Here is a 26,978-nt window from a genome sequence, read left to right on the forward strand (position 1 = left end):
GTCCTTCATCATTGTCATCATCATGGGTTTGTTGCTGGCTTTTGCATGAGAACTCGGTTGGGAATCTGTCACTGCCCATATACACATCTGTTCACATCCTCCACTTAGTGTCTCTCTCTCTCTGTCTGTCTCTCTCTCTCTCTCTCTCTGTCTCACTCTCTGTTTGAAGTCTTGACATGCCTCTTCCTCCATTCCAGTCAGCCTGTGAAAGAATCTGTTGTCATCTATGTATTCCTGCTATTATCTCACGTCATTTCTCCCTGAATGAAAGACAAAGACAGTGTGAAAGCATAAAGAGATATCTGTGAAGCTACAGAAATGACAGCTTGGCAGATTCTGTCAATGTGGGGTTTTTATGTTGTCTGTATTTTTACATATTTTGAAGGTAATTACCCATTTACAAATATTGCTGCGGTTAATTTAACGCATTTTGAAGGAAATGTTCATTTAAGTTTTATTTTATGTGATTGCTTTGTAGATTTAATTTACAATTCCTTTCTTCATTATTAAAATTGATTTATTCTATTATTATTGTTTTACTTCTTCTTCTTCTACTTCTGTTTGAAGACTCAAATTATAGATTTTTTATATTATTTATATTTATATTTTATAAATATTTTTATTATTATTATATATTTTTTATGTTATAAGTATTATAGACTTTGGCTTTGTAGATTTAATTTACAATTCCTTTCTTCATTATTAAAATTGATTTATTCTATTATTATTGTTTTACTTCTTCTTCTTCTACTTCTGTTTGAAGACTCAAATTATAGATTTTTTATATTATTTATATTTATATTTTATAAATATTTTTATTATTATTATATATTTTTTATGTTATAAGTATTATAGACTTTGTTTAGGTTAAGTTTGAGTTTGAGTGATGGATGGATGGATGGATGGTCCATCCCCTTCCTAAAATGTAGAGGCAGCTTATGAAGGCAAAACAAATTACTGAAATATTATCTTAAAATATTTACAATTACTGAATTATAAAAGGAACATTTGCTTCCTCTCAAATAAATAAACAACACATTATGACTGCGTATGTGGTTTGGTATATTATAAAATACTTTTTTATTTTGTAATCTGGCATGCAAGCTGGTTAGTAAAATCTGCTTTTCTTTTCTTTTCTTTTTTTTAACCTGCAGGTACTTTGTACTACATAAGCTGACAAATCTGAAGTTCCTGGACACCAGGAAAGTGACCCAGTCAGAGCGGTCAGAGGCTAAAGCACGTGGAGCTTTCATGAAGGTGGTCAAGCCGAAAAATGACCAAGTAAGTGCTTTGATTTTACTAGAAAGACCGAGACATATGACACGCACAGGATCAACAGGCAGTTGAGATGCATCCCAGATTTAGATATTTAAAATGGTCTGTGGTTTAGCGTGTTGCCCAGTAGCCGGTTAAGCATCTTTACCTTATGTAATGTGGATGGATAACTACACAGCCTGACCCTGTAAATGATTTGTGTAACCCTCCCCTTTCTGTGCAGATGACTATAAGAACTTAAAAGGCTAAGGCACCGTAAGCTAATCCATCTCACTCCTTCTTAGCTCCCATTGTTTGTTCGTAGCAAATTGTCAGAATCTCTTAAGAGGTTACTTGTACGCAGCTCTTTGAAGACGTGGCCTTTCAATCTCGCCTGGCTGTTTAGAGGAGGGTCTCTTTAATGACCACGACCTGACCTCTTTCTGTATGCATGAGCCCAGATCAAAGTGGACAGCGCCTGTCCGAACGGCCTTGCTTTGCAAGCCGTGACAGTGCTCTCGATCGGACTGACAGCTCATGCTCACGACAGTCACCATCGCTTAATTATCCATCGCGCACACAATTATTTCTCTCTTTAGCTTGTGTTTGAAGGAGGCAGGCAGAATCCTAGTCTTCAAACACATCTCCATTCTCTTCTCATAAACATGGCCTTGTCCCAACTTTTTTGAGATGTGTTGATGCCATGAAATTTTAAATCAACTTATTTTTCCCTTAAAATGATACATTTTCTCAGTTTAAACATTTGATATGTCATCTATGTTGTTTTCTGAAAAAAATATTGAAATGTGAAACTTTTTTGGAATCGGGTTTGTAATTGTGCAGTCATAAAATATTTAACTTGTGGTTGAAACAAGTCTTTATCGTCACTTCTTCCCAAGAGTTAGTGAAGCAAATATGGGTGTGGATGCTCATGTAATTTGATGCAGAGTTTAAAAAGAAGAGAAAGAACAGAATATTTATCGCAGTCAACATTCAGACAAACATTGTTTTGCATGACGCTGAAGTCACTTGTTTTGCTTCAGCATTAAAGTGACAGAATAAGTGAAAACCATGCAATAAGTTAACCTCATTCAGGCATGTTTTTAGTTTGAAGGATATTTTGTTGGTTGGAAAATGAGAAAAGCGGATTGGAGAATGGAAAATAAAGTGTTGTGCAACCTGTCCACTCAAATAAGACAAGACATTTCGGGACATGCCATTTTTAAAGTGATGGAGATGAATAAGTGATCACATGTGAAGTAAGTAAAAAAAAATTCAATAAAACAGTAACATAATGCCACAGTAAATCCTTTTAAGCACGACCATTGAGCAGTTCCAGCATTTAATACTTAGCAGGCACACTGTTGAAATAGTCAACTGTTTTAAATATCTGGGAACCAACATAGTGTTTGTGGATTGTTTTTTTTAAAGTTTTACAGAGTTTGCATCCAATCCAAATGTTTACTCAAAGTAATCCAGAACATTTTAGAAACCGTGTTAATCTTTTACAAAGCATTCTGTCTTTCAACATGGTAATTGTATAATGCAAACCTGACATTTTACCATTTTTGGAGCAGACAAGTACAGTATTGAATAGGCATTACTGAAAAAGGGCATTAGATGACAATACATTGTTTTATTTTGTATAATTAAACACAAGCCTATCACTGGCCTACAGTCCTCAGTGATCCATTTTGTAATTGAGTTTGTTGCTCTCTCTGAGGTAGATTTAGAGGATGTTCACACAGAACTTGTGTCTGCAGTATTTTAAAGTTTTGGTTTATGTACACATGCAAATGTGCATTTTGACCAGTGCATCATGTTTTGCTTTTTTCTGTATCTAGACCCATGAACATCTAAACATATTACAAATAATTCCTAACATGCAGAGCTGGGTAGATTACTTAAAAAATTGTAGTCTGTTACTGATTACAGATTACATGAGGAAAACTGTAGTTAGTAACTTAATCTAGGTTACTGATTTTAGGTAATGTATTCTGAGTACTTTTTAGATTACTTCATCTGCCCTGTACAGTGAAAACCGGGATTCATCCGTGAAGAGAACACCTCTCTAAAGTGCCAGACGCCACTGAATGTGAGCATTTGCCCACCCAAGTCGGCTACGACGACGAACTGCAGTCAGGTCGAGACCCCGATGAGGACGACGAGCATGAAGATGAGCTTCCCTGAGACGGTTTCTGACAGTTTTTGCAGAAATTCTTTGGTTATGCAAACCGATTGTTGCAGCAGCTGTCCGGGTGGCTGGTCTCAGACGATCTTGGAGGTGAAGATGCTGGATGTGGAGGTCCTGGGCTGGTGTGGTTACACCTGTTCTGCGGTTGTAAGGCCGGTTGGATGTACTGCCAAATTCTCTGAAACGCCTTTGGAGATGGCTTATGGTAGAGAAATTAACATTCAATTCACGGGCAACAGCTCTGGTGGACATTACTGCACTCTCCCTCAAAACTTGCGACATCTGTGGCATTGTGCTGTGTGATAAAACTGCACATTTTAGAGTGGCATTTTATTGTGGCCAGCCTAACATATAATTTTTTTCAATAACGGTGATATGATTTTTAAACACATTTCCGATATTTCGATATACATTACCAGTGTTTCCATACATTGATTTATTTGTGTTTTATATGAATGTATCTCTGAAGGGAACCGACTGTCTTCAGAATAGTTTAGATGGCATTTTTATCTGATAAAGTAGCGTTCATGAGTGGAGCTGCTTTGTTTACAGCCGTTACTGGAGAAACCGTTAGTTCCACCGCTCTCACAGCGCCTCCTGCTGGTAGACAAGCAGTTTGCATTTTCAATAATAAACTCATTTCCAGCAACATGATTTTGTTATTGCTCTATTTTTTAGTTTTCTGAAGCAACTCGGAGCATGTTTCATACTCGTTATCCTGGTTAATGCACGTTTCAATCTATAAGAATAATCAGCCTAAACTACCAGTCAAGATTTTTAATGTTTCTTAAAGAATTATCTTCTGCTCACCAAGCCTGCATTTATTTGATCCAAAATGCACCAAAAGCAGTAACATTTTGAAATATTATTACTATTTAAAATAACTGCTTTCTATCTGAATATATTTTAAAATGTAATTTATTCATGTGATCAAAGCTAAATTTTCAGCATCATTAGGGCTACTCCAGTCTTCAGTGTCACATGATCTACTCCGCTGTTTTCAACATCATTATAAATGTTTTTTGAGCAGCAAATCAGAATATTAGAATGATTTCTGAAGGATCAAGTGACTGGAGTAATGATGCTAAAGCTCTGCTTTGAAATCGCATTAATAAATTATATTTTCAAATAGAAAACAGTTATTTTAAATAGTAAAAATATTTCAAAATGTTACTGCTTTTGCTGTATTTTGGATCAAATAAATGCAAGCTTGGTGAGCAGAAGAGAATTCTTTAAAAAACATAAAAAATCTTACTGTTCAAAAACTTTTGACTGGTATGTTAGCCTATAGTTTGAAGTAGAAAATATTAATATTAATATAAATAAGGAGAGTCTGAGATTTATTTGACAGTGATTTCACATTTCTTGTTTGTATGAAGGCTAAATACCAATAAAAGGTGAACATTTATTTATTTGCGCCATTTTTTTCCAAAAATATTATATAGTTTTATAGGAGTAGGTTTCATAGAGTTGGCAAATTAATTTTTCATAAGTTTGTAGGTACAGACATCTGTTGTGGCCGTTCTTGGCCGTTTTTATGAGGCTTTTTTAATAGTGTTCATCTCGATATCAGAATTATATCGTATCGACCGAAATTAAGAAATATATCGTAATATAAATTTTGGCCATATCGTCCAGCCCTAGGCACACCTGTGCAATAATCATGCTGTCTAATCAGCATCTTGATATGCCACACCTGTGAGGTGGATGGATTATCTCAGCAAAGGAGAAGTGCTCACTAACACAGATTTAGACAGATTTGTGAACAATATTTGAGAGAAATAGGCCTTTTGAGTACATAGAAAAAGTCTTAGATCTTTGAGTTCAGCTCATGAAAAATGGGGGCAAAAACAAAAGTGTTGCGTTTATAATTTTGTTCAGTGTAAGTATTTTAATCATTTATGTTCATGTAGATAACTAATGTTAACAAATAAATGTAGAAATTAATATTGGCTTAGATTAGTAAATTCATTGTTAGCTCATTGTACCTGATAAATGTTAAGAAGGTAAACCTGATTGTACAGTGTTAAAGTTTCTAAAGTCTGAAAGTCTACAGTAAAAAGACAAGAATATCTCTGGCCTGTCCACTGTCAGACACTTGAGCAGATTAAACAGACTCTGTTGTAATGCTGCAAGGCTTCTGTCCTCTCCGCAATAACTGCTATTGTAGAGGCCTAGTGAGAGTGAGAAAGTTGGCCATGCTCTAATGTCCCATGTCTGTGCCTGGCGCAGCTGTCACGCCAACGTTAGCCTAGCATTTGTTTTGATTTAGATGAGACATGATGTGGCAGCCATAACAAGCTCTGTGGGGCATGTGTACTCTCTGTCTCTAATTGGCTTCATCATCATGCCGATTGTCTACTGACCAATAGTGCAGGTCACCAATTAATGAGCACCAGCGACGAGTGAGAAGATGATGGCATAATTAGTTATTTGTGTTTGCTTTTATTCTTCATCCAGTGGGGTGTCTTACGTTTAAAGACATGCTGGCGTTAACATTGTTACAGAAGACTGTAATTAGCTCTTCCTGCTTTCCAAATTTCCCATCAAACCGGAGTCCTGTACTGACAGCTTGCTGTTGTAGCATTGTGGTAGTCTTTGAATGTCTCATCTATGCCTGTCTCTTAGGTCTTACCCACTGTTTCCGTTCAGTTTTGCACGTTTACAGAAAGAAAGAAATATATGAATATTTATGCTTTATTTATTAATATATGCTAGTGTGACTGTGTGAGTGTACTATGTTATAGAGTGTTAAACGACATACATAGATGTAAATGATTATTGAAGATTTAGGAAACAATTTCAAGGTTTTTTTTTTTTTTTTTTTTTGCTGCCTGTAAAATTAAATTGAATATGATGGTTAATGTGCTTTATTTTTCTTTGCATACACAATAGGATTGTTTAATTGTTTCTTTTCTTTTCTTTTTATATGAAATATAAAACGTAAAACGTAAAAGAGTGATCTCATTCCACAAAGAGCATTTATTGAAATCAAGTTGTAAAAACAGCTTTTTCTGAATTTGTGCCACATTTCGTCCACATTTACATGTCACCCATTGGCTGATCAGAAACATAACCCACCCAGTCATGGTAATAAAAAAAGGATAGCTAGGATTATGTCTAAATACCAGGTGTATTTACCAATACCATGTCTAAATACATGTCTAAATATATATATATATATATACACACACTGTGTGTGGTATTTAGGAATAATACTATATGTATATATTGTATTTATATGTATATATTGGTATTTAGGAATAATACTATATGTATATATAAATATATATTTATATATATATATATGATAACATTCATAAAAGTTCATCAGATGTTTGTGCTTTTCTTGGCTGTGTAGCACCTGCTGCTCTGAATTTCCTCTTGAATTACAATTACAGGAAATTTTTTCTTGTTTTTAGTCACAGGAAAAAAATATTTATATACTGTATATTGCTTTTTTTCTATGAATATTTGATTTAATGTTTAAAGGCCACATTTTAATCTGCCTTTCTGTTGGGTACACTGATACACCACAAAGTTTTTATAAAAGTCCAAGAAATTTGAATACCATAACATTGAAACTTTTTCACTTTTTGTTAGAGTCTCAAAATGTATCCAAAGTGTAAATAGCTGGACAGAAATTGCTCTTATCAAGTTCAAAAAGTTTTCACTTTATTGTCTCCCAAAGTGATGCTGAACTTACTGAATGTGTTGAAATGTTTAGCGTCTTTGCAATTTAGCTTAAGGTGACATTTATTACAGCCTGTTGCAAATCTCTTTCTCTTCTGCATTGATTTTTTCCCCTTCCACCATGCACTGGTGGTCCTACAACTATATATTAATGTAAGTGGTTGAAAATGAGCTGTCTCGCTGTTGTTGTCTGGTGTCTCTGCATGGCTGATGTGTGCTGGAAGGGAGGGAGGTCGTTTGTGAGCTGTAGTTATGAGGACAGCATAATTGGGCCTGTGTTTTATTGGGTTTCTAGAGTGGTGAAATGGAGTGATTTTACCAGCTTAGAGAGAGAGAGAGAAAAGAGAGGGATAAACAACTACTTGCAGTAAACAAGGAAATTCAGAAAGGGTATTTAGGATTTTTTCCATCTCCTTTCTCAAAGCCATGGTTAAGAGAAGGAAAGTGAAAAGCCTTAAGCTGTACTTTTGGGAAATTGGGTGTGCAGGAATGCCATAATGTGATAATTTTTTCAGAGGACATGGAATGTGATGCCGTGAAACCACACACAGACCAAAAAAAAAAAGTTGTGGTTACATTTACGCTCCTTGAAGTACAGAAAACCCTTCATAACATTAAATCGTACACTTTAAGTAGCCATGTCTACAAAAACTGACAGCTTTGGTAACCTATTTTAGAAGCTCTTTTGTACATTTTTCAGCAAAAGTAATAAATAATTAAACATTTCAACTTTTTTCTTAGTTTTCTTTTCTTTTTTTCTTAGAAGTAGCTGCTTCGCAACAACGTTTGGTAGCTACATAAGGATATAATGGTTCTGAAATGTCAGCTAGATTATGCTTGGATGAAGCATTTGACTTGATTTGCTCACCATGATACACAATTTCTCCCACATCCTTCTCCTGGGTAATGAAAAACAGACGGCCCAACTGGAGGAGTTCGAGTCAGTGCTGAGTCCCATCAGTTCTAGTCACACAAACTTGGCTCTCCGTAGTCCATGTTGGCAGAGCCAGGAAAGTTATGAGGTCGATCTGCTCTCTGCATTTTTCATATTAATCTGCCTCTCGTCAGAGTTCATATCAAGACAGCAAAAGAAAAAAGCCAAACTAAGACAGACCACCTCAGTGGAGCTGCCTGATAGCTTGTGATTATTGTGTTTTTCAGTTTGCATGCTCTGTAGAAAGCGAGATGGGCAGAGTGCTTCTCTTTTTCTTTCTGGATCATCCCTCTTGCAGCGTGATGCCAAATTCATCTCTCTATGTGAGAATTATGACTTCCCTGAAGCATTTAAACATAATAAACAGCAGGCTGTAGAACTGAGCGCCAATGTACCTTCAGTGTTTGCTGAATCATTTTATGGATGAATATTTCCTCGAAGACACTTATAAAAATTTTGTTGCAATGGGAAGTGTAATTTGGTCAAACAAATTGCTTGGAAACAGTCGTTACTGACATCCTCTACAAGACAACCTTAATAAAATTTTTTGTGTCTCTGAAACTAACTTGTGAAGGGTATCTTGAGTTGTGTGATTCAGTTTAGCTGATCCACAAAGATAACTGGTAGTTTTACTGCATGCATTGTCATCAACACCGTGTTAAATTAAACCAACCACAACTGTACGAGAACTTGCAGCTGTTTCTTTGTGCACTTAAGCAGGTTTGCAGCCTGTGTGTGCATGTTTGTTTTGTTTTTGGTATGTGTACAGATCCAATAAATCTAGGATTTTCGTATCCCAGGAAACGCATACACATAGCTACAATAAATTATTTAATAGTATGCTTGATGCCACTTCATATTTATTTATTTGTTTGTTTGTTTTAAGACAATTCTCACTATTAACTAGCATGCATATTACTAGCAAATTGGTTGTTTATTAGTACTTATAAAGCACATATAAAACACTTAACAACTATTTTAACTATTAATAGGCAGCAAATTAGGAGTTCAATGAGACAAGTCATAGTTAATAGGTAACAGTGAGAATTGAAAATAAAGTGTGACTGTTTGTCAATCATTCATAAATTAAAGACTGGACAATTATTTATTTTTTACAATATACTTTTTTGATAATATTATAAGATAAAGTTGTACAATAATTATTTGGTGGTGGTAATAATAATACATATATTAATTATTATTTATAAATATTTTTGATTATTGTTGTGATTAATCATTGCATATTTAATTTATTTTAATAATAATAATAATAATAAGTAGTAGTAGTACCATTAGTAATTTTGTTTTAATATTTTGTGTTATTTTAATATTTTATATGTATTAATATTAATCATTTGAATTATTTTCTACGGTTTGCTATTATTAGTAGAAGAGTAAAAAGAGGAATATTAACGTAAACATGACATCAAGCCACTGCAGCGTTGGTAAAAGTCACTGTCTCTGTCCATCATCGTTTTTACTATCCCTGTGCTTCATGTGTGGGAAGAGCGTAGCTATGAGAATACTGTCTCCCCCATGTGTCAGAAAACACGGTTTGGATTTCCCCTCATCTGTTCTGAGGGACAAGGGCTAGGATGCATTTTTCCTTCTGGCCCGTGGTGTCCAGCAGTGAAGTGTTTGGACCACAGGGGGACCGGGCCGCTGAAAGTACTTTGGCAGCTGGAGTTTTTGGGAGGTCGCCGTGAGGGCACAGTCCGCAAAAACAGCCGAAATTAGAGCCAGTGACTCATTGTGTCCACATAAATCACATGACATTGCACATCATAAACAGGCTGTAAAACTTTAAAGCACAGTTAATTGTTAGTAATAGCTGCACGATTAATTTATGGCCCTGTACAAAGCCGAGAGATAGGGGCGGATGACCTCAATGTCACGTCACTCTTATTACACGAGTGATATATTGCATATTTTGGCCTGAAAATAAGCAGATGTTTTTGAGGAGTTTTGTTTGAACAGCCACAATAATGTTTCCCATTTGCATTGCTTAATAGAGAACGGCCCATCTGTCCCTTGCGTTTGCTCAACTGCTATGAGATATGACTAATCTAGTTGTAAAAATGACAGTATTAAGCTTAGATGTTGTCAAGGCAGAAAACATGACAGTACTTATTTATCTGGCTAACATTTATTTTTTTCATGCCAATCCGTTATTGTAGTATAATCTATTACAGATAAACCAGCCTCAAATGGCACGTTAAATCAATACAAATTGTGGTTGGCCACTTTGTGTCAAACAGCCTGAATGTTGCAATGAAAAACAGCCTGAAAAAGTGTAGCGAATCAGCTCATGGGGAAATATGAATAATTAATCATAACTAGTTATAATTAATTATAAATATTTAGATCCGCTGTAGATATTTACTTGACCTCTCAGGGTCAACTGTCTGTCAATTCTAAGAACGTTAATTTCCTGGTTAAGGGAAATAACTTTCTTACTGTACAACTATATTCAGCAGATTTACAGCCTGAAGGGAACATCAGATTCTTAGTTCAAACACACCTTTGTAAAAAGGTGCGTTATGATACTTAATGTATCAATTAATAAAACTAAGTTTGAATACTTGCATATCTCGTCTGTCTGAAAGAGAGGCTTGATGCAATCTGAAGGCTCACGTTGATCTTTGCTGAAGTTGGTTGATGAAAAAGAACCAGTTTGCATCAGAGAATCTTGGTGAATGGAAAAGTCAAGGCCGAAGGTCTGGCACAAAACTTAGGGTGTCCTGGAGCATTGTAGCTCACACGTTCATCTTCTCAAAATTCAACCAAACCACCGACTCTGGGGCGGGTCACTGATGTGAGGCCTTTAAGGTCTGAGAAGATTCACGCCTCTCAAGATGGGCTTGTCCAATGAGAAAGGCCGGAATCCCAAGTGGGAGTTTGGAAATACCGGGGAGTTTATGACCCTTTGTGTGGAAGCATGGTAATTTGCATTGCATTCAATTGCACCTCAGCATGCGCGTGTGTTGCCGCTCAGGACCACGCCAGAGTTAGCGTTTGGAGATAGAGATAGAGCCAGATCATTAGGCATATTTAAAATAATCCTGCATCTGATTGTATCATGTAATGCTAATTGTGTCATTGTGATTTATAAACACATGCAAATAAGCCAGTGCTGCTAATGTTGCAATTGTAACACTCAATTTGTGTTTCATTAGGGTGAGTAGATACTGATAGCGCTTTATCACTGAGCTGATCTGCCCTAAAGGACCCCAGATAAAAATGTATACCTCTGGAGAATATATGTAACTTTGATTAAATGGAAACACTGGTGCAAATAGTTCTAAATTCCTGACTATACAGTATAGAAATGATTATCCATAAATATTGTTCATTTTAAATATAATTTCATAATCATAATATTTCTTCATGATTTAGTAATACATTTTGTTTAGGATATTTTTTAAATACTCTGTGTGTTTAAATAAAACTCCAGTGTATATGATTGTTAATATCAGTTTTTTTATTTGTATTTAAACAAACTTTTAGTATAAAATAATCCTAACCAATTTATTACAAAATAATTAAAAAAATATTGAGATTATGAAATCATACCAAATAACATGATCATAGGGTTTTCAAAAAAGCTCATTCAAGCAACTTTGATTAAATGGAAACACTGGTGCAAATAGTTCTAAATTCCTGACTATACAGTATATAAATGATTATCCATAAATATTGTTCATTTTAAATATAATTTCATAATCATAATATTTCTTCATGATTTAGTAATACATTTTGTTTAGGATATTTTTTTAAATACTCTGTGTGTTTAAATAAAACTCCAGTGTATATGATTGTTAATATCAGTTTTTTTATTTGTATTTAAACAAACTTTTAGTATAAAATAATCCTAACCAATTTATTACAAAATAATTTAAAAAATATTGAGATTATGAAATCATACCAAATAACATGATCATAGGGTTTTCAAAAAAGCTCATTCAAGTAAACTACAATAAATTCTGAAATTCAGATGTTTCCCTTCAGTTTTCTAATTGTTATATTGATAATATAATTTGTAATGACTGACTTTGAAATTTTGACTTTTGGACCCCACTGTATGTTATTTATTTCCTTTTTAAGTAAAATAAGTATTTTGTTTGAACAAACTTTAGGTTAAACATCTTCATATTCACATGTAGCAGTGTGCTGCATGTTAAAGAGCAGCACTAATTGTATGCAGTGCTTGGTGGCAGTGACAGAGATTGAGTGTTTTTCTGTCCCAGGGGGCTCTGAGCTTTTCTCACCCCATGTCAGTGGCTCCCTGTTGGGGTTCTGAATCTCAGACCTGCAGGAGAGCTGGAGCCAAAGAGGCCGCAGGAACTCTTATTACAGGGGTTGGTCAAACCCAAACAAGCCTCCGCGACCGATTCCCACTCAGCTCTTTTCTAAGTGCACCGCTACTAAAAATCACCTTACACCTCCGCTTCTCTTATTTTACTTTAATGAGTTAAGAAGGTTTTTCCATGTGTGCATATATACATATATATGCATGTTTAGAGTTTTTAAGAGAATTGTGCATGAACAAGAACTAGGTGCGTAAATTTCACACGTTGTGTATGGAGGAGTAATAGAAAAGCTCTTTGTAGCAGCACTTTGACTGGCCTGACAAAAGGGGCTGAAGTTATGGGAACTCTTCGCTCAGAGCAATACTCGTTGACTTGCAGAATTCGAGGAGGATGCCAAAAGGAAAGTTGCCCTATTCAAGTTTTTGCTTACACAAGGCCTCTTTGTGGTTTTTAAAGCTTGTCAGACACGTCAGGCCCGGTAAGAAACCGTATATTGTTTCCAGCACTTTGGATTCCTTTCCTTCTGACATCTGCCAGTCTGTAAAGATGATAAATTCTTGCCTCATTAGCCAGCGGTGTGAGATTACAGCCTGACAACACATTAATCACTTGCCTCTGTGGCAGGCCCCACTTGCAATAGGCATTGTTAACAAAACTTTTCTAATATGTCACTCTCCTCTCTGACAGGCCGTAATCAATCATCCTGATTGACAGAGCTGATAGATTACACTATTTATGCTCGTGTGTAATGAAAGATAGCGTTTCCACCTACTGTCATTCCTGAGATAATGATAGCGCACCTCTGTAAAGGAACATATACACATAGTGCACAGAAGAAAGGAGCAAGAAGAAAAGGTGACGCAGACAAACGCTGGCATGCATTGTGAACTTTAAGCAGACAATGTTCTACTCCTTGGTGGGTGTCTCTTTTTGTCGAGCGGCATTGTTTGGTAATACGGGCTCGCTTTAAGGAAGGATTCGACAGCGCCGCTGCCGCTATTGTGCGCTCACCAGGGCTCGTGTTCTGGCAGGGAAAAGTCGACTTTGACTACCTGAGGATTCGGTTTCCACTGCCTCATTGTGGAGGCGAAGCTTTTGTAGGCTTTTTGTTTTTCAGTCGGGAGGGAACGTGAACGACAGCGACGAATCTGTGGGCCGAAACGTAATGATCGCGTGATTTATAGCGCACCTCGTATGTAAATTTTTCAAATATTGGAAAAATTGCCAGTAATTTGCACTTTCTCATTTTCCGTTCGGCATCGTTCGCCCATGTCTAATAGCAGCTAATACACGTTCTGGGCTTTGTTTATAATCTGGTTTACTTCATTGCTTGTGCATTTGCACTGAATCTCCACATATTCTTGCTGAAGGGGCTGCTGTGAGGAGTGCCATTTCAAAAAGAGGAAGCGAATGAAAAAGAGGAATAGTCCATCATGCACCTGACAGCTAGCGAATTTGGTGCTTTTCTTGTGAGACAGTGAGCTGTCAGGAAATTAGTTAACTGGAGCATATTGTGGAGAGGCAGGTAATTTAGCCTCATTGATGGCATCACATAATGGCTCACAGGAGTCAGCTCCCTGACCTGCCAGTTCTTTGTGTATAATGCAGAATTTAGTGGCATGCTCAATGCATTCTGTCAGCTGCACGATTGGATTCTTAGCCCACTGTATCTCAGCCTGCAACATATTGGTCAATTATTTCTGAGGCTGTCAATGCTAGGAGGCACTGTTATTTAGTGTGTGTTAACTTTGCATCATTAAGATGCTGCGCGACAGCGAGAGACACTCCTGAGCGTAATTTATTTTGATACGGCCGCCGATAACCTTCATATTGTTTGACCTCCTGTTATGTTAAGGAGGGAGGAGGAAATTCAACAGCTGGTGACAGCATCGCGTACAGATTCTTTTAATCTAGCGCTTAAGTTCAATACTCTTAGCGTTGGTGCCTATTTGTTGTTTTGTTTTGTTTTTTGATCGTTAGCCATCAGACAGCTCGCATTTCCCCATCTCCGGTTAGCCCACTTGTCATCCCAGCATTGTTATATCCAGATGTAGCAGTGCTTTATGAGATCCCAACAAGAATATAGCTGCTCAGAATGCCATAAAATAATCAATCACTCTCAGCGCTGCATATGTATGCTGCCGCCCTGCTTATGACGTAATTGCATTAGTCAATTAATATTCTCTATTTACGAGACAAGCCATTGAATAAACCGGATTACTGTTTGACAATGGTGACTTTTATTTTAGATGAGTTTAATGGCTACTAACAAGCCCAGCAGTAAATAAACAGCCTGTGTGGATGGTGAAGAACCAGAGTACAAGAAGCCTCGGGCTGCTGAAACCGAATGAGTATGTGAACGGTAAATGTGTCCATAAAAGCAGTCATTTAGGTATTTGGATGGAGAAGATTAATGAGAAAACGGAGTGAATGATGCAGCGTCGAGAGCCATGCCGATACACGAGGCCTACAGAAGCATCGCTTCGGTCCTTTTTCTCCTCGCCAGGCGGATGGGTATATAATTCCTGTCGTGAGGGGTCAGGCAGGGTAAACCTGTGCTAATAGGTAGATCTGCACACATGAGCACATGGTGGAGTGAGATTTCAAATCCAAGGCCTGTGTGAGATTAACTAGACAAGTGCACTGCATCTCTGTTCTCATCGGCACTGGGTCAGAGCTGACCAGTCATTAACATATTGATGAAAGACTGCAGTGCTGATTGGATAATGGAAGTTCATATGTGTTGTAGACATCTGTTTTATATGTAACTCTATTCTAAATATTAGTGAGCTGCCTTACCATGTACTGCCTACATGGGCAGCTGCATTCTAATTTAAAATGAAACTCATAAAGACTGTTTTAAAGCACTTTACATAGGCAACTTCTTCTGTGTTGCTGAAATAGCAACCCTTTAAACCACAAAAGTCTAACCACTAGCCATTGTTAAGCTTGTGTACGCTTAAAAGTAAAAAAAATAGCTTTTAAACAATAACTTGCACTCTGGGGCATATGTCATTTTGCCCAATGAAATGCTCGCTAGTATTAATATGCATATTTTATGTTTATCTAATCACCTTCTTCCAATTAGAATTAGCATGTAGCAGCTATTGCTGAAGGTATGATGGATTGTTGACCAAAACTCGGAAATGAGTTAGCATGTTAGCATTTCTAGTTCCATCGTCTAAAGTCAATGGGGTTTTGTTTAAACAAGGTCTGCGTTTAACACAAACTTAAAAAAAAAAATCAGTAATGCACCCTTGTGATTTTTTTTTTTTTCTCCCTCAAACTTTCCAGGAAAGTGTTTTTTACAGCCTATGTATAGATGTTTACTATATGATTGTAAAAATTGTGTTTGTTTGTGTAGATTATTATGATGAACAAAACATATAGGAATCATAAACTTTTGTTGGTTTAGAGCTCTATTTATTTATTTAATCCAAGAACCAATGAAAAAAATCCCATTGGGTTTTTGTCGAGGGACAAAAAGTTTTGCCATTCAAAAATATGCCACGATGACTGCAGTGCTCTATTAGCCTTTTAAAAACATACCTGATTGCCCTGTTTTTAAAATAAATACTTAAATGCAGAAAACGAAAACTCTGCATGTAATTTTTATGCCTTTTTACGGTGCAACAGAGACTTACTTTTGATTTAAATAGAATTCGGCATTAGCATGTTGCTAAGCTAACGACTCTATAATAAGCATTGCACTCTAAAAGAAACATAGCACATACAAATACAGTATTTATGAGTATTGTGTGTATATTTGGGACTGTTAGGGTTAATAGTGTTCATTATTCACTGTGAATTCTTAATCCAGCAGCCCTCCACACTGCTGAATGGCCTGGGAGAGGGAGGCCCATTGTCCTCATCCACACTGTGAAAGGAGAGAGTCTCTGAGCCATCAGAGCACAGGCCAACTGCAAACCCTGTGTGCCTCTGGAGTCACCTGCAAGTCAGCGGGGTCAAGTGATACTCACACCACATTCATCCCTTACTTAGATGAGACAGAGAAAGAGATTGAGGGGAGAGAAAGACCCCTTTCAAAACCTCAAAACTCACTATTAAACTTATCCTACACTATTAGTGCACGTACATGAAAGATACGTCAAATGTTCAGCTCAAGGAGTCAAATTAGTAATTTTGTCTTTTTTTCCAGTAAAAGAAATATGTAAACCACCTTTACACAACGTTTACTTTATTTCGTTTAAAATTAGTTTAATTAGTTGCGAGTCTAAGTTAAATATATGCAGTGTATATGCATAAACTGCACCAAGTAATTTTAGATTTATGTGTAAAATATGACAGTGGGGGTAAAAAGCATTTTTGCTTCTTCATTTCTCTAATTTCAATGCGTGTTTAGATAATTGTGCTGGGAAGAAAATACGCAATTACTAATTAAGATAAGAATTACTAAGAAAAAAAACTAATTGTCTAAGGTAAGAATTGTTTTTAGAGAATCAATTTTTTTTTAAAAACAAGCAAACTGCACTAAATCTTGTTAGATGTAGATTGGTATAGAAAGAATTTTCACTCAGAAATTGCTAATAAACTTCAAAAACAATTACAAAGTAAAATAAGTAACACGTTGAATTCTTGAAATATGCCAATGGGGTAAGATCATTCAAAATAAATTCTCTGAAATTATCATCTTGTTTAGCTATTTTTTTAATTGGTGAAGATAAATGACTAAATAAAACTTTATTTATTTGTTTGTTTGTTTACTCAGTTATTCATTTATTTCCTTGCTTGCTTGCTTTGGATCGCTAAGGAACTGCACCCTAGATCACCCTAGAGGCTGCATAACAACAGAACAACCATCCAGAACATTCTAGCAGCAACACTGAAAACCAGCACCCTGACAACCACCCAGAACACCCTAGCAACCACATAGCAACACAAAACAACCGCACACAGCCCCTTAGTAACTGTTTAGCAATGCTTTAGCAACCAACCAGTGGTGTGATGAATGAGCACCGGGCTTTAATGAATGGCAAATAGGGCATCTTATTTTTAAGCTTGACTGACATTGTGAAAGTTTTAGTCATTTCTTGGATTTCCTCATGTTGGTGGAGTAAAAAAAAACGTATTGACATTTGTAACCAAAGAGGACGATTTACCCAGTGAAATGTTGAACTAGGCTCCATCTTGTTTTTAATTAACATTATATTGCACAGGTGTTGAGGACAGTTGTGACTTCTGACATTAGTGTCTGGCTATTAATACCCAGCATGTGACCTTCGGGAAGCTGGCATTCACTGTGGAGCTGACAGATTCATGGCTCTGTTGCCCTGAATAAGGTTGTTACATATTTTTAAGTGCTTGAAACAGGTCCAGGGTGCCATAAACCTCAGACATTTTAATTCAGGCTGAACTGTAAGTCAGAATTTGCCATATAAATGTTGGCCCTTGAATAATACAGACAAGGCTAATAGCTAGGATTAAAGCATTACTTGGACTTATTCAAGCATGATAACATCCCCTAGCAGCCATCAAGTTTCACCCTGTGTAAACCATAAATTCCAAATGATGTGAAGTCATGAGGTGAAATCACAGTAGTAACTCTGTTGCGACCCGAAACTGCCCTGCTTTCAGCGCTTAAGCTTCTGTGCGTGTCAGCTGCAGAGCTCACGTTGTGTCACGCAACTCCATCCGTGAGAAGGATGTGTCTGGTTATTGTGTTTGATCAGCATACTCTGGACTGCGGGTTGCATTGAGGGACTGCGAAAGAAGAGTAGGGTTACGGCACCGCCGCTGCTCTATTGACAGGGAAGGGTGGATGTGAGCCAGTCTGCCCTCTCTGCAGGTGTTGCAGAGGGACGGATTCCTTTCCAGCCTCCTTTCGCCTCTGCCAGACGGGCCAACAGAATGCTGAGATACAATCTGACAACAATAAGCTATTCTTGAAGCTTTCTTCCTCTCCTAGTGCATAAAAGTCACAAATGTAACACTGTGCTCCAACACGGGATAAAATAATATCTCTGAATCACCTGATATTGGCAGCGGGAACAGTAGCCTGCCAGTGGCACAATAGCTGCTGCCTTGTCGCGTTTGCTTGCCAGCTGGAAGCAACAGTCGACAGGCTTGTTTAAGGTAATGTGATAAGTGGGCTGCTCCTACTTTCATCACACCTCTTCCAAAAGCACAAGGGATCTGGCCCTTTTCTCAGCTGTAAAGCAAGACACAGCCGTTAAAACAGATAGGTTTACCGTATCCTGTCATAACTCATCAGACTTCCAGACAGCTCTCCTCCACTCCGTAGACATCGAAACGGTGACATGTCCCTACAAAACACTTCATGTTTTTCTAATTTTCACAGCTGTAGTTAGTTTCAAGTCACTCAAATAAACCTTCCTTGATACACGTCTTGGAAATGCTTCTAAAAGGTTGCATGTGCTATCACAGGGAAAAAAGAGAGAAAGAAAATAATGCCACGGACTAGACATAGATGTTTTCTCTGATCAGGAAAAAAAGAAGCTTCTGACGACTTTCATCAGTTTGCAGCGCTGTTTTTGTGGCAATCCTGGATGTCATTCATGTCAGGACTGGCTGACACCTGTCTGGTGTGTGGGGCTGGTCTGAGCTCTCTGTGTGTCTGTCAGGCGCTTGGGAGACTGTTTGTTTCTAGGCCGCTTTTGGGCCAGACGCCTTGCTGGCGCTCCAGGCCATGACCAGACTTTGAGCTCATCATGCCAGACATGACAGGCCTCCTTCTCTTTGGTGTTGAGAGTGAGTACGCTCTGTAGCCCAGTGGGGGAACCATTTCAAAATGGCGGCTGACTTTTTTTCATCCAGCTTCTCTTGAACTGCACATCACAGGGAAGATCAATATTGTCTGTGCTAATATGCGTGGGGTGATTCTCTGGTAAGTTCGGTGAGAACATCCAGCTTCACTGTATACTACACTACTTCTAGATATGTGTAGTATGGGAAACGGAAAATTTTGGAAGTTATTTCTGTTTTTGATTAACGACAGAACACTTTTTCTTTCAGACTACTATTACTTTGTAAATGCTTCTTCTGATGAACCATTCAAAAAGCAGGAGTGGGAACAGGAATGTTCATTAAAGTACACAGTCAGTTTTGATTTATTGTTATCTTTACCAAATCTGAGTAAAACACTATAAATAGTATTAAGTACACTAAAGTTTTGATGATAAAAAATATTTAAGAAAATGAAATAAATCAATATAAATAAAATAAAAAAGTGAAATGGATTAGGCATGGATGAATTGTTCACAATAAGATCAATAACATTTAGAAAACAGATATGGTGACATTTGAATTCGTGCTGATTTTAAAGTTAATTTTGATTAATAATTTAGTTATTTTACACATAAAAAAATGCACTAACATCAGAAAGCATCTTGACCTTTCCATTCTGTCTTTGTTTATTCCATTCATTCATGCATCCAGGTTTTATTTACTAACCTGTGCTGTCTTTGATTAGTCATATAATCTCTCCACGGAGGGATAGCTATGTCATGACATAGACTGGCAAGCTTGCCGTCAGTATCACATTTGAAAGATATAGTGATGGTTTCATATTCTAACTCAAGATTAATGTGTTTTTTTACAGGCTGCTGGGAGCTGCAATTGTACATGTCACTATAACATAATATCTGGGCTCTAAAGACATGACTATTCATTTTAATGGCCTTTTCAACTCACAATTGAACATTACAATGCATACTACTCGTCTCAGAGCTCACTCATCACTCATTATGGTGTCAAATCATCATAATGTACGATTCCATGGAAGTTCATGCCCAGTAGAGCTTGCTGTTAATCAACTTCCTTGTTTTTTTGTTTTGTTTTTTCCTATTAGCTCTGAAGGAATTTGACAAGGGGTGGCTTCTGTTTTAATTCACTACCTATATGATACACAGATCAGAACCCATTTTACTTCTGTAACGTCATGTATTTCTTAGTGAGATGAGTTTTTCAGTGACTTGATTGACTGTTGTCAGTCCACAGTTAAAGATTGTAACAGAGAGTATTGTAGAAACAAATCCAACTGCTGTCTGACAGATTTGTTTCATGAATATATCCCACCCATTTTCCCAGTCCAGTATTTTCCATATTTTCATAAAGCCAGGTTTGACTGTTCACTAACCCGTCAAATCTTGCCTCTTTGAACACTCTTGTTTATCTTCAAATAAACAAATCTTTAACTGAATAAAATGCTTAGACCTGCTTACACAAAATCTCTCACTCAGATCAAATGCTCCGTGTTACTTCTCATTGAGTTATTGTTGGATGAATAGGGGTCATCGCTGGCCGGTACAAATATTTTCAGTTAGATAATCCAGTAATGTTTCGCTTTGCACTTTGTACAAACACACAGCTCTGTTTTAGGCCAGCTGCACATGACCAGAACACTTTGTGGGAGCAGAGTTTGATTAAACAGAGCGGGCAATAGCCATGAGCTCATGACTTGTGGTTTACATCATTTATTTACTCGTTCCTTCATAGTGGCGCTTTGCTCTTTCATGTCAATTTTATTAACATTAACAGATGAAAACTCATTTATTTAGCAATAAGGGCACATGTCTTAATAGATTTGTGTTATTCTGCTTTCTTGCAAATAACTTAATATAAACTTCTTGTAAATATCTACATGTACATTTATACTGTTCAAAAGTTTTGGGGTCAGTAAGTTTTTTTTATTATTATTAATTTATTTATTTTTAAGAAAAAAAAACGTATTCAGCAATGACACATTAAATTGAAAAGTGACAGTAAAGGCATTTGTAAAATTTGTTTAAAAAAAAAATCACACATGTTTTTAATTGAACTTTCTATTCATAAAAGAATCCTGAAAACAAATGTCACCATTTTCACACACAAAAAAAATATATAAATAAATATTAAGCAGCACAACTGTTTTCAACATTGATAATAAAAAGAAATGTTGTGCAGCAAATCAGCACATTAGAATGACTTCTGAAGGATCATGTGACACTGAAGTCTGGAGTTATGATGCTGAAATTTCAGCTTTGCCACAACAGGCATAAATTATGTTTTAAAATACAGGTGCATCTCAATAAATTAGAATATCTATATTGCACCCCAAATCATCACAGACTGTGGAAACTTAACATTGGACTTCAAGCAACTTGGGCTATGAGCTTCTCCACCCTTCCTCCAGACTCTAGGACCTTGGTTTCCAAATGAAATACAAAACTTGCTCTCATCTGAAAAGAGGACTTTGGACCACTGGGCAACAGTCCAGTTCTTCTTCTCCTTAGCCCAGGTAAGATGCCTCTGATGTTGTCTGTGGTTCAGGAGTGGCTTAACAAGAGGAATACGACAACTGTAGCCAAATTCCTTGACACGTCTGTGTGTGGTGGCTCTTGATGCCTTGACCCCAGCCTCAGTCCATTCCTTGTGAAGTTCACTCAAATTCTTGAATCGATTTTGCTTGACAATCCTCATAAGGCTGCGGTTCTCTCGGTTGGTTGTGCATCTTTTTCTTCCACACTTTTTCCTTCCACTCAACTTTCTGTTAACATGCTTGGATACAGCACTCTGTGAACAGCCCGCTTCTTTGGCAATGAATGTTTGTGGCTCCTTGTGAAGGGTGTCAATGATTGTCTTCTGGACAACTGTCTGATCAGCAGTCTTCCCCATGATTGTGTAGCCTAGTGAACCAAACTGAGAGGCCATTTTGAAGGCTCAGGAAACCTTTGCAGGTGTTTTGTGTTGATTAGCTGATTGGCATGTCACCATATTCTCATTTGTTGAGATAGTGAATTGGTGGGTTTTTGTTAAATGTGAGCCAAAATCATCACAATTAAAAGAACCAAAGACTTAAACTACTTCAGTCTGTGTGCATTGAATTTATTTAATACACGAGTTTCACAATTTGAGTTGAATTACTGAAATAAATGAACTTTTCCACGACATTCTAATTTATTGAGATGCACCTGTATATTAAAATAGAATACAGTTATTTTGAATTGGAATAATAATAATATTTATTATTATTATTAATTTACTATTACCGTTTTTACTGTATTTTGATCAAATTATCCTCAACCTCTCTTTTTAGCTGTGTTAACAGCAAATATTATTAATATTATAATATAACATTTGCTCTTTACGGCAAAGAATCAAATATCACTACAACAGTATATAAAAATGATGTGGTATGTGATTTTTTTAATTGTTAAATGTATTTAAGAAGGTCAAGTCCTTTAGAACTTTTCATAGTAAGTTAATTTTATGGTTAAAAATGTTTCATTATTCCATTTAAGAGTTTATTAATCCTAACAATCCTAAAATAAAAAAATAAAAAAGGAACATTACCCAGTGATCATGCAGTGATATACAGTGGCCTTTGAAGAGGTATTTAGCATCATGACTATTACTATACTGTGTATTTTAGCTGTATTGACCATCCTGTTTTATAATTACTTTTAATGCATGTTGTCAGTTTAAAATGTTGTCCCCTCAGGGCTAAACTCCACGAGAGGCATGTTTAGGGCATCTCTGCGCAGTGTGTTCTTGTGGTGTTATGTCACCCCCTCTCAGTCTCTGTTTGTTTAACGCTGCCCACAGGCCCGAGCAGCACGGATTGTGACCTCAGCGTATTTCCACAGTGCATGTCACAACGAGGCCACGCCGCTGCAGGTATATGTGTGCCTCCATGCTGCGTCTCTGATCTATACTCTGCCACAGCCGCTGATATATCCACTCTCACAGATTATGCTCCATGCCCGGGAGAGCCAGATAAGGATGAAATAACCAAGCGTATTCTCTAGCACGGTGCTGTGTAAACATCTGTGTTTTACCTGTCATTTCCCCTGAGAGCTGTCTCATTTCCTTTATCTCACAGCACTCAGTGTTCTGCATGAAATTTGATCCTGCCCTTTCTCCTGCTCTACATGAATGCCATTTTGTCAAACAGGGAAGACATTCTTCATGGGTTGAGTCGTTTAACATTTGTTAAATGTGGCATTCACCAGTGTGGTGGACTGTGGTTTAAATCAGCACTTATTACTGTAATTTGGAGAGGCTTGACTGCTTGGCTTTGCCGTAGGTGCGAACATGTGCCATAGCTCTTGTTTTGCTCAGCGGTGTTGTTTACGCATTCATTAGCAGACTTTGGTTTCAGCCGACACTCAGAGAGACGACTTATGGTGCTTCATCACATATATCCATGGCAACATAAGGGCCTTCAGGAAGAGTCTGCTGTTCCACCCTCACAGATACTGGGTGGTCCAGCGGTGGCCTTTCTGGAGAGCAGACTTCTGGTTTTTACTACCATTGAGGGACCTTTATCAGGTCACATCAGTGTAGTGCACGCCCCTTTAATGTGGAACATCTGAACAGAACTCCTCAAATCAAGGATTCTCAACATTTTGATCCTCAGGATCCATTTTTACATTTACTTTAAGGCAGTGTTATTTAGATACTATTATAGTTTTTGTTCATTGTTTGAATTTTTACATTTTTATATTTTCTGTTTTTATTGTAAATTATAAATTATAGTAATCTTTATTTATTTTATTTTATTTTTTTTAAGTTTTAGTAATTTTGTATATTTGTCAGTTTTTTTCCTATTATGAATATATAGTTTTTATTATTTTTATGTCCGTTTTAGTTATTTTAGTACATCAAGTACAACTAAATTAAAATGAGAAATGTTTCCTTGGGAACTAGCTAAATCAAAATACATTTAAGTTTATATATACAGTGGGTACGGAAAGTATTCAGACGCCCTTAAATGTTTCACTCTTTTTATATTGCAGGAAAATTTTAAGGGGGTCTGAATACTTTCCGTACCCACTGTGTATATGTTTTGTTTTTTTAATTGCATTTTATTATTTAACTGTTTTGTTAGTTTCATTATTATTGCCTCGAGTGTTTTTAAGATCTCTGTCAAGTTGTGCAGCTTTGGAAAAAGTATAGCTCTGCTGTTATATCCAACTTGGATTGCTATTTTGTCTTGATGCAAATAAGCACTAAATCCTGCTTTGCACAAATACGTTCCAGCAAACAGTACCAGCAGTTTTAGGGCTCTCTGTATGTTCACCATTTTGCAGTGACTCAAAAATTAAATTGCCATCATTTGCCATCAAAAAGTTTATTTTTTTATTTTTTGGACTTTGACGTTCATTATATTGACAGAAAAACGTTCTTTAACATATTTTCTTTCGTGTTCTAGAAAATAAAGTAAATACAGATTTGGAACTTTTTCGAATTTAATTTTACATACAAGATAAACTACATATTTAAGATGCGGCTAAAAATGACACTCAAATGTTAAAACTACCATAAATTCAGTTTAACCTCAAGGTTGAGAACCTGTGTTTTAAGTCATGGCTGTTTTTGCTGTTGTTCTTTTAAAGAGTCTGCTAAATACGGATCAGTTGCCGATGGAGCTGGAGCTCTGACAGGCACTCTTCTTGCTTTCTCTCTCTCTCTTCCTGTCTCTCACCCACCAATTCTCTCCCCCTCCACCTAAGAATGGGCTGTGCCTCCGGGGGCCACATCACTTACCTGCTGACACACAAGACATGATTGATGAGCAGCCTCGGGCGCTGGAGTCGACTTTGTCAGCTGCTCATAATTTATACATCTTATCTCTGTCAGAAGAAAAGACGGAGCATGGCGTATGGAAATGAAAACATGGGCCTTGTTTAGGCTTCCAGTATGCACGGCACATGAATCTGAAGAGCTTTGATTGCTATCTGCCCTCTCCCTCATCGTGCCCTAAGTGTCCAGGCCCTGTGCGTCCCCATATACTCTCTGAATGTCTCTGCTTTCTGTGCTGGACAAGTGATTCTTGACTTACAGCGGTTGCCACAGTTTTCATCCAAAACTAGCTTTGGACAAGTTGGAGTGGATGTTACCACAAAATTATGCCTCTCAGCATCTTCAAATGAGAAAGATGCTTATGAGAAAGGGTTCCTTTCTGTCAAACGTTTAGAATGTAGAGGCATTTTATCTTTAAGCACAAAAATGGAAATTAATGGTTGCAAGATGCATTCTGGCAGTTTATTATTTTGTCTCAGCCTGTTCTGTTGCTGACCACTGTGTATACAGACAGTTTTTTTTTCTTTACTGTATAAATTGGAACATATATATATACCAAACACCGATACCACTCAGCATGTGATAAGTGCCATATTCAGACAAAGAAACACTGACAACAGACAGCAGAATGGAGTTATTAGAGATTAAAGATGTCTACGAAGTATATCTATGCAATGAATATAAAACATTCAGTATTAACGCCTGTATAGCTGATTTGCGCCAGCTGGTAAGCAAAGCACGCTGAGTGGATTGAGCGTGCGGCGGCACAGATGCGCAAGCTTGTCGAGTGAATATCTCTTTCTCACAGACATCACTGGAAAGTTTGTAGTTTGGTCGGATATGTCAAAAAGAAGTAAGTAAAACAATGCACAAGTTACTTAATGTTAGGGAGAGAGAGAGAGCATGCACTTCTGTTGTGTGATCTTTATTGTTGTTTACTCACTTAGCACGCATCATTTGGATTAAAACTAAATCGTAAATATAAGACAATTATATTCATTATATATTCTCTGCATTCACTATAAACGTAATTTATTTTTACCCTTAAGCATACACGACTTTCTGGCGAAAGTGAAATTAATAACAGCCTGTGTGAAATGCGCTAGGCTGTACAGTACTTGTGTTTTGCTTGCTTCATTAGTGTTTCTGCATTATATGAGTGGCTTTGGAAAATAAATTGCTGCACGTTTCAGATGAAAAAAACGCGACTTCTGTTTATGAAAATATCACAGTTAGGAGATTTATAGCGAGTGGTTCCCTGCATTTTTACAACAAAGCGCGTGATTACAGTACTAAGCCGCTGCAATGGAGCAGCTCTAATGCTATTAAATTAAAGATGATGTAGGCTACCATAGAGAGAGAAAAAAAATGAACAGTGAAAGTAACAGAAACTTGTAAAATACATTTTAATGGGCATAATTAAGTGTGAAAATAAAAGGATATACAGTCAAACCAAAAATTATTCGGAGACCAGATATTTTTTTACTAGTGGGTGTAGGACACTATAGTTCATTTATGTAAAGTGAGAATAGCAAAATAAACTAAACTGTGATATATTATACCCAAAAAATCTTCATACAGTGGACTAACAGTAAAATTGATACAAATTTGGGACCAAAACTTATTCAGACCGAGTCTGGGAAAAAATTAAAGTTGAGGTTTGCATGAAGCTGGTTGACAGCATGCCCAGGAGACTATATGCTGTCACTAAGGCTAAGGGTCACCCGACAAAGTATTGATAGTTGTGTAAATATTGACAGCTGTATGAATAATTTTCTAAACTATAGCGAATAAACTGTGCTAATGTGTGAAATGTTGAAGCTGTGTAAATAAATTTTGGTTTGACTGTATCTATTTGATAAATTAAGTTAACCAACTAACATTATACATACTCTTTTGGTTTATCAATATTTAAAAAAATGTACAAATGCAATGAAAATATTGGTATCGGTACTTGGTAACGGCAAGTAACAAAAATAATAGTATAGGTATCAGGCGAGTACTGGAAAAAGTACTATCGGTGCATCCCTAATATATATATATATATATA

The 26,978-nt window shown here is 36.8% G+C and overlaps 1 protein-coding gene across 2 annotated transcripts in view; it reads left to right on the forward strand.

Moving 5' to 3' along the window:
* LOC107589532 (leucine-rich repeat-containing protein C10orf11-like) overlaps positions 1-26,978 on the forward strand; it is a 307,941-nt gene that overhangs the window by 209,525 nt on the left and 71,438 nt on the right. For both annotated transcript variants that reach the window (XM_016278005.1, XM_016278006.1), the window contains one exon: positions 1,155-1,281. In XM_016278005.1, coding sequence (XP_016133491.1) covers positions 1,155-1,281 — 127 coding nt within the window. The remainder of the gene's footprint in view (positions 1-1,154; positions 1,282-26,978) is intronic.

Source organism: Sinocyclocheilus grahami, unplaced genomic scaffold (assembly GCF_001515645.1).
Source record: "Sinocyclocheilus grahami isolate Dianchi unplaced genomic scaffold, SAMN03320097.WGS_v1.1 scaffold117.1, whole genome shotgun sequence".
In the NCBI taxonomy this organism is placed as follows: Eukaryota; Metazoa; Chordata; class Actinopteri; order Cypriniformes; family Cyprinidae; genus Sinocyclocheilus; species Sinocyclocheilus grahami.